The sequence below is a fragment of the Polypterus senegalus genome, chromosome 10 (genome assembly GCF_016835505.1).
Source record: "Polypterus senegalus isolate Bchr_013 chromosome 10, ASM1683550v1, whole genome shotgun sequence".
Taxonomy (NCBI): domain Eukaryota; kingdom Metazoa; phylum Chordata; class Cladistia; order Polypteriformes; family Polypteridae; genus Polypterus; species Polypterus senegalus.
The window spans coordinates 175,624,746-175,640,098 of record NC_053163.1 but is presented as its reverse complement, the minus strand read 5'-3'; the positions used below and the strand labels follow the sequence as shown (position 1 = coordinate 175,640,098).

The 15,353-nt window shown below is 37.4% G+C and overlaps 1 protein-coding gene across 2 annotated transcripts in view; it reads right to left on the bottom strand.

Moving 5' to 3' along the window:
• The window catches only part of axdnd1 (axonemal dynein light chain domain containing 1), an 82,889-nt gene that overhangs the window by 58,823 nt on the left and 8,713 nt on the right, over positions 1-15,353 (bottom strand). For both annotated transcript variants that reach the window (XM_039767804.1, XM_039767803.1), the window contains exons 3-7: positions 13,102-13,244; positions 11,548-11,651; positions 5,316-5,400; positions 3,097-3,182; positions 628-684 (exon numbers count right to left, since the gene is read on the bottom strand). In XM_039767804.1, the coding sequence (XP_039623738.1) occupies positions 628-684; positions 3,097-3,182; positions 5,316-5,400; positions 11,548-11,651; positions 13,102-13,244 (475 nt within the window). The remainder of the gene's footprint in view (positions 1-627; positions 685-3,096; positions 3,183-5,315; positions 5,401-11,547; positions 11,652-13,101; positions 13,245-15,353) is intronic.

The window sequence follows — 15,353 nt, the reverse complement described above, 5'->3', positions numbered from 1 at the left end:
CTCTTTCTTATTGTTGTCTTCTTTTCCTACACTCCCGATGTTGTCTTCTTCTTCCCAACTCCAACTCAGAAAGTGAGATAAGAAGGCCCCTTTCATGCTGGATCTGGAAGTAATCCCAGTACCAGGATATACTCCAAATGAAGCACTTCCAGGTCAGGCAAAAAGTCTCCCAAAGTAGAGATAGTCCCTCCTTGCAGCTTCACATGCACAGATTGCATCCCAGCAAGGCTGCCCAATGCAACTAGAGTTCCCTGTATGCCCTGCAAGGGTGTGCATGGGTGAACTGGTCCAGGTACACTGCCACCTAGTGTAACGGGAGAACATAGAAGGAGAGTATTCCCCCATCTTCCCATTATATTGGCCTTCTAGCTGGGTAAGGGCCCTTCTGTTGAACACCACCGGTTTTCCCAGTCCATCCATCATAGCATGTCATGCCGGCCTCCAGGCTGAGACTGGAAACAAAGTTCATCCTAACCTTGATGTCTGTCCACCCCTGCCATCTATCACACTATAAACTATCTGCATAAATATTTATTTTTTCTTTTTTTACCCTAAACATTTACAGAATTTGAGTGTTAAAAGTCATTACCAGTTTTGATATTAAAGTGACATATATGTCTTTCTTACATGGAAGGGAAAGCCTTCAGTCTTTTTTCCTGATCTTCCAGATGAACAGTGTATTTACTGTGAAGAAAAAACAAACAAAATAATAATTTAAAGAGTATATCCCTGTGATACCTTGAGTAAATAGTAGGATTTAGAAAATGATTTTACTGCTAAAATTATGTTTGCAAAGCACAGAATGTAATATCCTGCAAAACATGAGTAGAAGATAATAAAAAGGAATGTTTAGTTTCATTGAATGGCATAACTCTCAAAACTGCTCATCCCAATTCTTGGTCATGAAGGCCTCTTCTACAGGTATATTGTGTATTCTAAGTTCTATAGACAACTCAAGCTGTTTGGAAATAATTGCAGGTCAGGTCAGATTGGGAAGCATGCACTGGTACAGCATGTTGCTGCACCCACCACACGTTAAAACAGCTTGGGATCCTGGTTGGCAACACCCCCAGACAGACACGCGGTCCAGTCCCACCCTCCAGAAATGACCCTCTATCTGCCACAACCAGGTGTTACCTGGGCATCAACTTGACCTGGTCCAGCCACTTGGGTAATGAACAATGTGGCCGGATCTCCCTGCAACTGATGCTCCCTCACAATGCAGGTAATGTGCCTCATTCGGGACTCCATAAGCAACTGCTCATTTGACACAAAGCCAAACCAGTGGTACCCAAGGATTCTCCGAAGAGACACAGTACCAAAGTAGTCCAGTCTTCATCTCAGGTCACTGGATAGCATCCATGTCTCACAACCATATAGCAAGACATGAAGCACCATTGCTCTAAAGACTTGAACCTTTGTCCATTTGCAGAGATATTGGGAGTGCCACACACCCCTTTCCAGCGACCTCATGACCTTCCCATGCTCTCCCAATCTGTCATAGGAAGATTTATCAGAGACATGAATGTCACTGCCGAGGTAAGTAAACCTTTCGACGAGGTCGACACTCTCTCCGCAGACACACACACTGCTGATGGCCGTGCCCAAGAGGTCATTAAAGAGGCCTAAGAGGACATTAAAAAACCAAGATCCAGAAATAACTGCATTAATGTATAATATGTGTTAAAATATGGTCTGTTCATCTAAGATTACAATAATAAATTACCACAATCTGGTTTAACTATTTACAAACTAATTATTGCATTGTTCTTGCATATTTTGAATATAACATTCAGACATTCACAATATATGTTGAAAAAAGTATGTGAACCCCAAGGTTGTTGTCTACGACAAACGTTAACTGAAGTCAGAAGTTGGTAAACCTGGAGTCCAATTAATCATACAAGATTTTCGGTTTGGTTTAGAGATACTATGACCTATATAAAAATTATGCAAATAATTTGAATTTACTATTCACAAGAAGCATCTGTTCATGTGAAGTGACCACACAAAAAAAAAAAAACAGATCTCAGAAGATCTATGACCAAGAATTATTGATTTGCATAAATGTTGGAAAGGATTAGAAGGTCATTTCAAAGAGTTTAGATCTCACTAGTCAACAGTTAGACGCACTATAAACTGATACTGAAAAGTGAGATGACTTAGTACTGTGAGTACTCTCTCCTAGAAGTGGGTGCCCAACCTGGGCCTGTATCGAAGGAGTGACACTTCATAGGAGTGACATAAATACCGTATTAAAGGAGTGACATTTTATTGGCGTGATGTAACGAGTCACCTACCACACACAACTGAAAGTACGCTCACCAAAAAAATCATTGTCGCCTCACCTACCACTTGAATGGTTGGTGGGATGGTTGTCACTCCTTTGAAATTTATATCTGAGGTTCCACTCCTTTGTTATGTCACTCCTATGACATGTCACTCCTTTGAATAGGACTGGCCCAGCCCAGATGACTTGAAAAGTGTAACACAGAATGCTCAATGAGGTAAAAGAGAACTTTAGAATAACAGCTAAAGGCTTGAAGGTATCATTGGAACCAAATAACACATCTGTTCATGAGTCTCCCATACACAAAACACCAAAATTTGTGGGATTTTTGGAAAAATCTGTTGATTTGACATGGAATGACCTTACAGAAAGTTTGTTTGGATTATTGATTGCAAAATAGTCTATCACCACGTGTGAACCACAAACAGAGAAAGTTATTTAACGTGGACTTATAAATTGTATCAATCTCTTCATAGTCCTGGCATCCCAGCTGAAAGGAGAATCCAAGACCCCTCATACATAACACATTAGTAACATGGTCTGTGGCCAAAAAAACAATTTTCTGAGACTTTTTTTTGATTTTTTTTCTTAAGTGTCTGATTGTGCGTACATGAAGAGTTAAAAATGAAGATTCCAGCATTACAATTATGCCAACTTTACATATGTGTAATTTAGCAAAACAAAAAACTTATAAAAGCTGTTAAGAATGTTCAATCACACTTTTCAATATCTTTGGATCTCTGGTCTACCAGTCTCTCATATTTTCCATGAATCCCCATGCACATTATTCCCAGTAACAAACTTACTCTTCGTAATATTTCAAGCCCAAAACTCCTTTGTTTTCGACTACGTGATAATCCTCTGGAATCAAACTTTCAGGCAGACTCGGCTCCTAGGGCAAAGCAAAGAATGTTAATTTAAAGCCAATGTTTGTTAAAAATCACATTATTTAAAACAATCCAGTGTGATTTTACATAATTGTTTATTAGGCCAAACTCAGTTCCCTAAAAGTTTATGATTACTGTATTATCATATTAATTAAACTTAATAATAGTGCTAACAAGAAAAATAAAATTTGCTGAAAACAATTATGTATTATCGTGAATCCAATTGCAGCTTTGTTTGTCATGTCTTTTACTTACTTTATACACTATCTATAGGTGCCATTTGCTATGCCCCTCGCATGGATTCAACTCATTTTTATTTAATTTTAAAGCATAAAACAGTCACAAACCAAATTCTTTTATACCCCTGAACTGAGCCATAGACTATTTGTGATTCCTGTGCACAGATATGGCCATAGGCTCTAATGTGTTATGTTTTCAAATTATAGCATTTGTTGCTTTTTATTTGTATATGTTAACAGTACTTTACTGATTTCTGTTCTAGTCTTGAATGCATAATACAATAATGAACATCTAACTGCAGCACACTTTTCGTGTAGCTGAAAATATTATCTCTCTGACTCTATTAAGTGCTTAGTGTGGGGGCTGTTGATGAATGCTCTGGAATGAACAAAAAACTGTGACATTAAAAAAGTCACTCAGATCAATAATTAAATTAAACTTAATTATAGTAAGTGACAAAGAAAATAAAATGATTTTTTCAAGCTTGCCTGCCGTAATGCAAGAAAACATACATACTGAAATATCTTCCACAAATAAATTTCAGAGAAAAGTCAGTCAGTCAGTCATTATCCAACCCACTATATCCTAACACAGTGTCACGGGGGTCTGCTGGAGCCAATCCCAGCCAACACAGGGCACAAGGCAGGAAAAAATTCCCGGGCAGGGTGCCAGCCCACCACAGGACACACCCACACGCCAAGCACACACTAGGGACAATTTAGAATAGCCAATGCACCTAACCTGTCTTTGGACTGTGGGAGGAAACCGGAGCACCCGGAGGAAACCCACAGAAACACGGAGAGAACATGCGAACTCCATGCTGGGAGGACCCGGGAAGCAAACCCAGGTCTCCTGACTGTGAGGCAGCAGCGCTATCACTGTGCCACCCTCAGAGAAAAGTAATATAAAATAAGACTTTTTAATGTATGGTCGTCTGAGGATCACCTTCTGGGCTTGAATAAGGTAAGCCGCTCTTGTCCACCCTTTTCAAAACACTCTGCTGCCAGCTTAATAATCTTTTTCACCTCTTTTGTATCATTAATTGTGTCATCAAACCACTTCCTAAGACAGGGGTCCTCAATCACAGTCCTGGAGGGCCGTAGCGGCTGCGGGTTTTTGTTCTAACTCGGTTGCTTAATTAGAAAGCCATTCTTGCCAATAATTTAATTTCATGGCTTGTAAGTGCTTTATCTCTGCCATGTCAGCTCATTCTCATATCCTAGATTTTCTTCCCATTTCTAAGGATATCATCTAAATGATTTAAAGGCTAAAATGGATGAGTAATTCTCAGTCCTTCACTTTTTTTCTCTTCACTTTCCTTCCAAGTATTTAACTTAACCAAACAGTGCATGATAAATACATACAGGTGTAAAAGGAAACAAGCTAAATGGAGAAATGCTGCTCTCTTTTGTCATTTGCATGTTATTGTTAATTAGGAGCAATTAAAAACCAAGAATACAGCTGTTTAAGACTGAAATAAGCAATAAGTGTTCAAACTCTTTTACGAGTGAGACAACTAAAGTGAAGCAGAAGTGTTACTTGAGCAATAAGGGTTTCTTATTAAGTCATTGAGTTGGAGCAAAAACCTGCAGCCACTGCAGCCCCCCAGGACCGTGATTGAGGACCCCTGTCCTAAGGCTTTAATGTACACCAGCTCTGAACCAGGTCTTATTGTCCACTCTTGGTGAACCAAGATCTTGATAAGCTAAAAGGTTATCCTTGCCCATAGAAAAACCCTCTCTCATTTATATGCATACAAGAGCTACATGACACATAACCGGTTTTAATTATAACTAGTTTGCACAGTCTGATCGGTCGTCACCTTCATAACAGATGAGATATATATTAAGCTAAACAAAGAGAACACAGTACTCCAAAGACAATAATGATGTACTCACAGTGGAAGCTTTTTTTGTTCCTACACTTTTTCCTGCAGCAGACAGAGGGTTCAACAAAACAGCATTATACAGGAAAGAAATATCCCTGTGAAAGAAGAAACACATATGCAGTAGGACAACATTCAGTAATGAAATATCATCTATTAAAGATGCTAAGTTAACCCAAGCCAGCTGGCCTTTATTTACACCAAATTTGCTCAATCCAATTACTTGTATATTATTTACCTAACTATTTTCTAACCATCCATCCATTATCCAACCCACTATATCCTAACTACAGGGTCAAGGGGGTCTGCTGGAGCCAATCCTAGCCAACACAGGACGCAAGGCAGGAAACAAACCCCGGGTAGGGCGCCAGCCCACCACAGGACACACAAACCCACACACCAAGCACACACACACGGGACAATTTAGAATCGCCAATGCACCAAACCTGCATGTCTTTGGACTGTGGGAGGAAACCGGAGTACACGGAGGAAACCCATGCAGACACGGGGAGAACATGCAAACTCCACGCAGGGAGGACCTGGGTCTACTAACTGTGAGGCGGCAGCAGCACTACCCACTGCGCCACCGTACTGCCCCAATTATTTTCCACAATTTTCACATTTTTTAAACTTTATTAAAATACACGACGATTTATCTAATTTCTGATCCACTCAATCCAGAGTACATTCACACAGGGTCATATCTTAGTCTGGGAACATCAAGGGAACTGCTTGGCTAGGTTTATAGTTCACGCAACGCGTCACATGCTCTAGAGGACGCTCCTGCTACACAAGCATTCTACTGTTTACACTTGCGCGCGTACTTTACATAAATCTGGAGGAATCCACCAGGTGGCAGTGTGAGATATTATCACGGTGAGAACAGGTTTGGCTTTGCTGTATTGTGAATTGCCTGGAATGGCAATTAAATTCCGATGACACCTTACCACAATATGTCTGAAAAGGATGTTTAATGATTAAATCCATCAATCCAGGGATGTGTCCATTCCAGCTACTATTGGGCACAAGGCAGAAACAATCCCTAGACGGGGCATCAGCTCATCGCAAGATGAATACAAGCACACGCACACACACACACTGGCTTCATTGTAGTGTCACCAAATCTGCACATCTTTGGAAGGAAACCAGAGCACACTGAGGAAACCCAGCAGGAAAACATGAAAACTCCAGGCAGAGAATACCAGCGACGTGACTCCCTGCGAGACAGCAGTGCTACCGCTCTGCCACCATGTCACCCCCATGTGTGTAATTATTAACAGTATTCATTATTTAAACGAAATTAACAATTTACCTGTAAAATGTAACATAATACTTTGATGCATTTTATCATGAAAGTTATATCAAGTATAAATCTTAGGATTCTAAATGTGCAGCGTTGGAATATCATAAATGTAATGTGTTCTGTGTGGTGATCTATCTGCTGTCAGGTCAGAAGGAAGCTCCAGAAAAAAAAGACGGCACAGAAGATGGTATGTGAGACTTTTCAAATATATCGTGTCATTATGATTGGGAATATGCAACGCTTGAATATAAAAGCACCACAAATGTTTTTGTATGTAGGCATTTTTCTTCACCACATTGAACCATTCATCAAACATCAAAGAGCGCATATCCATCTCGTAGAATTCGCAAAGCGGCTTTCTGTCACATGCAGATAGTAAACGCACTCCGACTTTTTTCTGGTACTGCAACTCGCGCACGTGTCGAGTTCATTTCTGAGGACCTGCTCAGAGGACACGTCAAATGAACGCTGGGAACGCGTGGCAGCCATGATGTGGACACGTACACGTTCTGAGCGTGAAGTATAAACGAGCCCTTTGAAGTGAAGCATTGATACTGTTATTATTATTCCTTCCAGCTTTATCAGTGCTGTTTAGATAAATCAGGATTCTTTACATTTCTACATTAGCCAACTTAAAAATGCATGAACAGTTTGAGAGAACATCTGTTTCATACAGTATATATCTGGCACTGATGAACTGATTATATGATATTGTCATTTCTGTCTGTTTAAAGTTATAACCATAGAAGCAGGTTTTGAAATTACAAGTCCTCACCACACCCCTGGCAAATTATTATGTATAAGAAGAAATCTGACAATCATCTTAAACATCAAACTCTACCTACATAAAACTCTTTTAAGATGAAATCCAATGATCAACAAAGCTTTTCTACTGAAAAAATAAAGGGTGTTATAAAGAAAGAAAGAAAGAAAGAAAATTCCAACTTTCAACAGTATTTTTCAACAGGAGAAATTAAAATATGAAAGGGTGTAATTTCATGCTGGTGTGTTTAGAGAGCTGAGCCAACTAAATAAAGGCAATCAATAAAGAACAAGTTCAAAGCATTTGCTAGCTCACTATCTGTATATTGTGGCTCATCTTTACCATTCCTAATACTCTTCACCTCCTCCTATCCTCCTTAACCATTCTTTTACAGCTACATTACTAAAAGAATCTCTTTGTGCCATCCTTCACCTTTTCTGCACTATTTGTCTCCAATTATCTTTTAGCCTATGTGAACAAATACTTTCAAGCACTAATGCTCCAACATTGATGGACTGAAAGCCAGAAGTCTACGTGACCATCATCATCAAGTCCTTCCATTAGAACCCTAAATACAAAGAGGACTGTTTGATTTATGTTAGGTAGATTGCCCAGAGGGGACTGGGTGGTCTCTTGGTCTGGAATCCCTACAGATTTTTTTTCTCCAGCCTCTGGAGTTTTTTTTTTTTTTTTCTGTCCACCCTGGCCATCGGACCTTACTTATTCTATGTTAATTAATGTTGACTTATTTTTATTTTGTCTTCTATTTTTCTATTCTTCATTTTGTAAAGCACTTTCAGCTACATTTTTTTTTGTATGAAAATGTGCTATATAAATAAATGTTGTTGTTGCCGTTGTTAATGTGAAATTTACTTCTAATAACATTTTACCCGAGTTCCCAGGTTTCTGTCAAAGAAATCATTTTTAGGTAAAAGCTGGCAACTACTATTATAATTCTATTCAAAATTTTATTATACAATGACAAATATATGCCACGTTAATTGTCATTAGTTACACAGAAAATGTTCAATTATTTTTTTTATCTTTTCTTAGAAATCATACCCTGGAGCTCATCTTAGCAGCTCTAGTGCTGAAAGTTTATTTGAAATAGAGAGACCAAAATATAAAGTTGTTATGATTCTCCACCATAAATACAAAAAGAGAGGGAAACCATTGAGAGAAACCCTAGCCCTTCAAAGCACTTAATTTACAAAATGTATTCTACTTACAGAAATTAGCCCAAAAAATAAGATACTATTTAAAGGGAAAAGGAATTAAACAATTAATAAATCTAAGTAAAAGGGCTTTGAGGAAAAAAGAAATGATAAGAAACTCATAATAAAGAAACACCAAAACATAAAATAGGAAGAAAAATAACAAAAGAAGCAAAATTCAAGAGGGTCAAAACTATAAAAAATACAAAGATAGAATCATAAAAAACTACATTAAACCAAAATTCATTTCTAAGTCAAATTTACAAAAAAAAAACAAAAAACTGAATGGTCCATAGGCCTTCTAAACATAACTTCAACACATCAAACTCACAACGGGTGCAAACAGACTATGAACTAAATGCTTACTATTCCCACTCCAATCAAAAAAGAGACACACCAAACCATCAAGGTCTACAAAATGACGTAACTACAGTACCTTTGGGCAATTACCTAATAAGGAGTCTTATTGCAATACTTAATTAATTAAGAAATGTAGTGCAAGAGACTAAATAAATACAGATCCTTAAATGAAATACAAGAAACCTAAATTATAAAATCAGGCAGGAAAAAATCAAACAAAATAAAAATATATAGTGCTCAAGGTGAGGTCTCAAAAATGTGTTGTCTAGCTTAAACATAACCTCCCATGACTTGAATTCTACACATTATGCTATGTACTCCAACATCTAATTAGCTTAATAAAAAACAATAACTATTTCTTACATGGAAGACTTTCAGATTTAAGATCCCCCCATTGTCTAATGATATTGTATATACAAGGTGGTCCAGATCTAATTATGCAGATCCAGATCGTCTGGATGACTTTGATGTAGGCGGGGACGATTCCAGTTCTGCGCGAAGACGATTCTTCGTGTTGTCAGTTCGCACACTTCTTGATGGTCCGGGATTTTTCAGGTGATTTTCTATGTAATAAACTTAATAAGTTATAGCTTAATGAAAATTGCATAATTAGATCTGGACCACCCTATAATATTCTTCCTTCCTATGTGTAAAATGTTACAATGGTTTACATACAATTGTATTTGACACTTAACTGCCCACCTCTGAATTATATCATGGTCCACTTATAATGATGTAGTTGATTCCAGGTTGCTAGTTAACGGTCATCAGTAATTCTACACCAGTATGGCAGTTACAGTCTCATCTAAATCATTTATATAAATTACAAAAAGTTGTGGCAACGGTACTGATCCCCGAAGGACAACACTTTTTTATTATCACCTAATTTGTCTGTTTCCTGTCTTAAAACCAATTTTGTTATTATTACTTTATTCCAGGCAACATATAGGATCAGGACACATCACAACTGTTTACATTTTTCCTTTTACAGCAGGAGGTCCGGCAAGTTATATTATGGTACTTTCTCGGGATCACACAGTGAGACACAGACAGGAGTTATACGACCCTTTTTCTTTTTAAGAGTTTAGTACCATAACTACTATACCACTCTAGCACCCATCTGTATGTCATGTATTGAATCCTCACTTCTTTTAATGCAAAAACTTTTTGAAAATGAATGTAAATTATATTGTATACCCTGATACAATGTTCTTTGTTAATATCTGATGAAGCTTTAGCTTATTACTGAAACACTCAACTCAAACTCATGTTACATGTTCATTAATACACCAGTTCTTGATATGTGCAGCTCAGTTTTGGTTTTAATAATATTTTATATTCCTTTATTGATGATGTACTTTAAACTATTAGTTTTATTATGGGGGTTTTAATATGATAGTCTCTAGCAGCAATAATGATCTTTCTGTAATTTCAGAATTACTCCTGTAGTTACTGGAAAAGCTGAAGCATCTAAATAAGCAAAGACATTGGGGAATACATGAATGGAGAACATCTGATATTTCCTTTTGTGTATATTTTATTTCCCTCTTACTGTTAGTGATACACTTCACCCCCTCTTTGACTGTTCATCAGTATAATAATCATCTTCATTTCTTATCACTGGGAAAACCAGGTCACTCAGAACAAGAATCACTTGCCAGTAGTTTCTTCACTTACAAAATGAACCCAAAGTCATAAACGAAGACGGACCTCAGTATTTGAAAATATCTGGGTAAACTACAATAAAACCACAAGAAAGATTTTCAAACATGCGCAAATCCTAATGTCTTGGCCCCTTAAGTGTTCCCTGTCTCTGATTGGCTTACTATCTCTCAACCTTTCACCACCTAACAGCTAATGTGTGCTACACGTACTGGCACAATAATGGCTTGTCGTCGCATGATCTGGATGCTGTACACTAGTGGTGATTGAAGTGGGTCTCTACTTACTATGAAAAGAACTTTGAGTAATGAGTAAATCACTATGCAAATGTAAAAAATTATTATTATTATTATTAAATCACATGGCATTGACTTTTTGCATTGAAGATTAAGATTCATGTCAATGAATGATGGGAAGAACTTTTGAACATCAACTGCGAAAGTCAATCGCATGTCACTTGTATTTTCTGTCCAAGATGTGCGTCGATTTTTCTGGAAGGACCTACAGTATTTAATAATAATTTGGCAAAAAATGCATTATGTTTTGCACATTTTAAGCAGACGACAGTATAACTGACATGTAGATTTATGCAACACAGGTAAAATTAGTTTTATTTTTGCATTGTAATTATTCATATTTTTTCTGTTGTACAGTGCGGGTTACCTTTGGTTTCTATCATGTCACAAACCTTAAACTGACACTCTACATGAAAACACAAGATTACATTTTTTGCAGCCATCACTAAAAACTACATTGGGGTAAGTAACATAAAAAATATGTAACTTTTGGATGTTGTGAAACTTTAAATAAAAATCATACATATATAAACGACCAGGAAATCCAAAAATAATTTTAAAAGAACCACAATCATAGCAAATCCCATCCTAGCAACTAGAACTAATTAAAGTACAACATCATTTTTTTCAAATGTGAAAACTCTTACTTTCCAGCACTGGATACGGTGACTGGCTGGTCTATCATGTACTTGAATTTGTGGCGTCGAACTGGATGATGCCACACATGATCAGCGACCTTCAGACCAAGACTCTGTAGAGGAGGTATTCGAAAGGAAAGGAAAAAAAAAAAAAGCTGTGATTATTATTTCTGAACAAGAACAACAAGAAAAGCTTACAATAATACTAATACAACTACCATTGACTTTTGTTATTTACTTAAAATCTGGTTTAGAGGTCAGTTTTGGTAACCACCATGTCATGAAAGTTAGCTGGCAGGTAAGCTTTTGACGAGAACTGAAAGAAATACATAAAGGCAGAAAAAAAAAGGGTCAAAGCTGAGAAATCAAAAAAAGTAACCAAAGACAAAATTTGTAATCAAAAATGGAAACAGAAGAAGTCAAAAACGAACAAAACTCGCAAGGAGAATTTTAGCAAAGGTTTTTCTTTTTGAAAGTGTTATGGTATCTACAGATAGGTTAAGGAAGAGAATCCTTAGCCAACCTTTAATTCCATCCATCCATCCATTTTCCAACCCGCTGAATCCGAATACAGGGTCACGGGGGTCTGCTGGAGCCAATCCCAGCCAACACAGGGCACAAGGCAGGAACCAATCCTGGGCAGGGTGCCAACCCACCGCAGACCTTTAATTCCATCTTTCCAATTAAAAACAGGTCAAAACCTCTGAGACAAAGCCTCTAGAAATGCAGGACGTGGACCTAATGATAAGTAATCAAAATGGCAACGATCAAGAACCTAAAATGGCGTCCATTACGTTTATAAAAAAAAAAAAAAAAACTCAGCACTTAATCTATTATGAAATTAGAGCAAATAATGAAAAAAAAAATTCTCAACTTCCAAAACCCCCAATTCAAGTACAAGATAGTACCACTTACTACTCAAATTAGCTAACAGACACTAAGAAATATGAGCAAAACATAACGAAGATGACAAGTGCACCTAATACAATTTTAGAATATATAGTTAGTACTTTCTTCATACAGTATTTGCAAACTGTGTTGGTTCAAACAAACGATTCATGTAAGGTGTATACTATGAAAAAAACTTCAATAATAATGAAATATTCAGTTCTTATTATCATACCGAAATTAAATGTACTATCATAAAGTATGAAAATTAAAGTATATAAAACTCGATGAAAGTTAACATCACCTCTTTCTTCGTTGAGTGACTGATTTTCTACTTGGTAGGAACACAATATTAGGTCCATAATTGTCTGATAAATAGGAGACCAGCTGATCTCCAATGCTCGTCAATACATTATTTCATTTCAAGTGTAGACCAATTTGTGGATAATTTCAGTAAAGAATCTGTGATACCTTTCCGATAGCAATGCAATTGACTGAGCTACTAGACAAACAGGTCTTACGCAGGATTGTATAGTATAAAAACCTTTCATTAATATGAGCCATTATCACCGATAGCATCTTGTTTCTAATGATGTCAGACTTGGCAGCTTTGTAGACCTCTTATGAATCAATACTGATATTTATTTTTAGAAACAGGAGATTTAAGAGACAAACCTTTATATCTGTGTTAGGTCTGGCACCCTTGGGATATTTTGGAGGGCTACTTTGGCCAACGGCTGATGTAAGAGCATTAAGAATCTCATCAGGTATTGTGTCACCCTGAAGTGAAGCATGTTCATTGTGGAGCTCGAGGTGATCTGCAGAAAATCAAAAGTTACAGACAGAGAAATGAACTTAACATGGAACCATTTTCTTATTGTAATAGAATAAAGGCTGAATTAGTTCATACACAGAACTGAATTAATCTGTCTTCTATTTATTGCACCCCTACTTAAAAATTTAAAGGGAATGTCTAGTATATAACCAACTGAGAAGTCCAATTCCAATATGGCCAGCGACCACAATTGGTCACTTAGTGAAAAATGGTGAAAGGAAAACTTTACACACATATTTGATAACTTAGTGTTACATCACATTCTGTATTAGGTCTGCAATTCAGAAAATCTCCAATTAAAATACAATGAATTAAACTGTTTTGGTTCAAGTAAGTGTAGAGGAATTGTAACTTCACCCCTTCTGCTCTCTACAACTTTTGTCTAATCTCAAAACTAACTTTCTTTTTCAGTTGAACAAGTACATTTTGTTTTAAGTTAATTTATTACTGTGGACGGGCGGAAGGAATACAGGATGCCCATATGAAGTGTTGAAATGCCAGTCAGGCTGCCACTTTTAATTTCTGAGGAAAATAATAAACAAAACAGTCGATTGAGGGTGGGCAATAGAATATAAATTGCCTTTTCTGGCTCTATCAAGAATGGCTCTAAAACTCTTAAACTGAGCTCCATCCTCAAAAGTTGTTTGGGTCCAAATGACATGCCAACATTTGGGGGCATCGAGCTTTCATAGCTCTCTGGTTGGAAGGGTGGGATTAGTTGTCCTCAAGGGGTGTCTTCTCTGGGCTGAAGAAGAAGAAGAAAAAAAAGACAAAAGAGTGTTAGCAGTACAGCCCTCTCTCACCAACATGGATAAACGACACTATCGAACTAGTAAGTTTCTATTTAAGTCTTTCCTGTCTGGATATTCACTCTAACACACCACTAAAATGAAGGAGTCTGAGATGGTGAGAAATAAGATTCTCTAGTCTGATGAGACCAAGATAGAACTTTTTGGCCTTAATTCTAAGCGGTATGTGTGGAAACAACCAGGCACTGCTCATCACTTGTTCAATACAGTCCCCACAGTGAAGCATGGCGGTGGCAGCATCATGCAGTGGGGGTGTTTTTCAGCTGCAGGGTCAGAATGACTGGTTGCAATTGAGGGAAAGATGAATGCGGCCAAGTACAGGGATATCCTGGACAAAAACCTTCTCCAGAGTGCTAAGGACCTCAGACTGGGCCGAAGGTTTACCTTCCAACAAGACAATGACCCTAAGCACACAGCTAAAATAAAGAAGGAGTGGTTTTGCAACAACTCTGTGACTGTTCTTGAATGGCTCAGCCAGAGCCCCGACTTAAACCCAATTGAGCATTTCTGGAGAGACCTAAAATGGCTGTCCACCAACGTTTACCATCCAACCTGACAGAGCTGGAGAGGATCTGCAAGGAGGAATGGCAGAGGATCCCCAAATCCAGGTGTGAAAAACTTGTTGCATCTTTCCCAAGAAGACTCATGGCTGTATTAGCTCAAAAGGGAGCTTCTACTAAATACTGAGCAAAGTGTCTGAATACTTAGGACCATGTGATATTTCAGTTTTTCTTTTTTAATAAATCTGCAACGATTTCAAAAATTATTTTTTTTTGTCTGTCAATATGGGGTCTGTGTGTACATTAATGAGTGAAAAAAATACTTTAAATGATTTTATGGCTGCAATATAACAAAGAGTGAAAAATTGAAGGGGGTCTGAATACTTTCCGTACCCACTGTATATACACACATATATATATATATATATACAGTGGGATGCAAAATTTTGGGCGACCTTGTTAATAGTCATTATTTTCCTGTATAAATTGTTGGCTGTTACGATAAAAAATGTCAGTTAAATATATCATATAGGAGACACACACAGTGATATTTGAGAAGTGAAATGAAGTTTATTGGATTTACAGAAAGTGTGCAATAATTGTTCAAACAAAATCAGGCAGGTGCATAAATTTGGGCACCATTGTCATTTTATTGATTCCAAAACTTTTAGAACTAATTATTGGAACTCAAATTGGCTTGGTAAGCTCAGTGACCCCTGACCTACATACACAGGTGAATCCTATAATATATATATACATACATACATATTGTCACACGCGTGC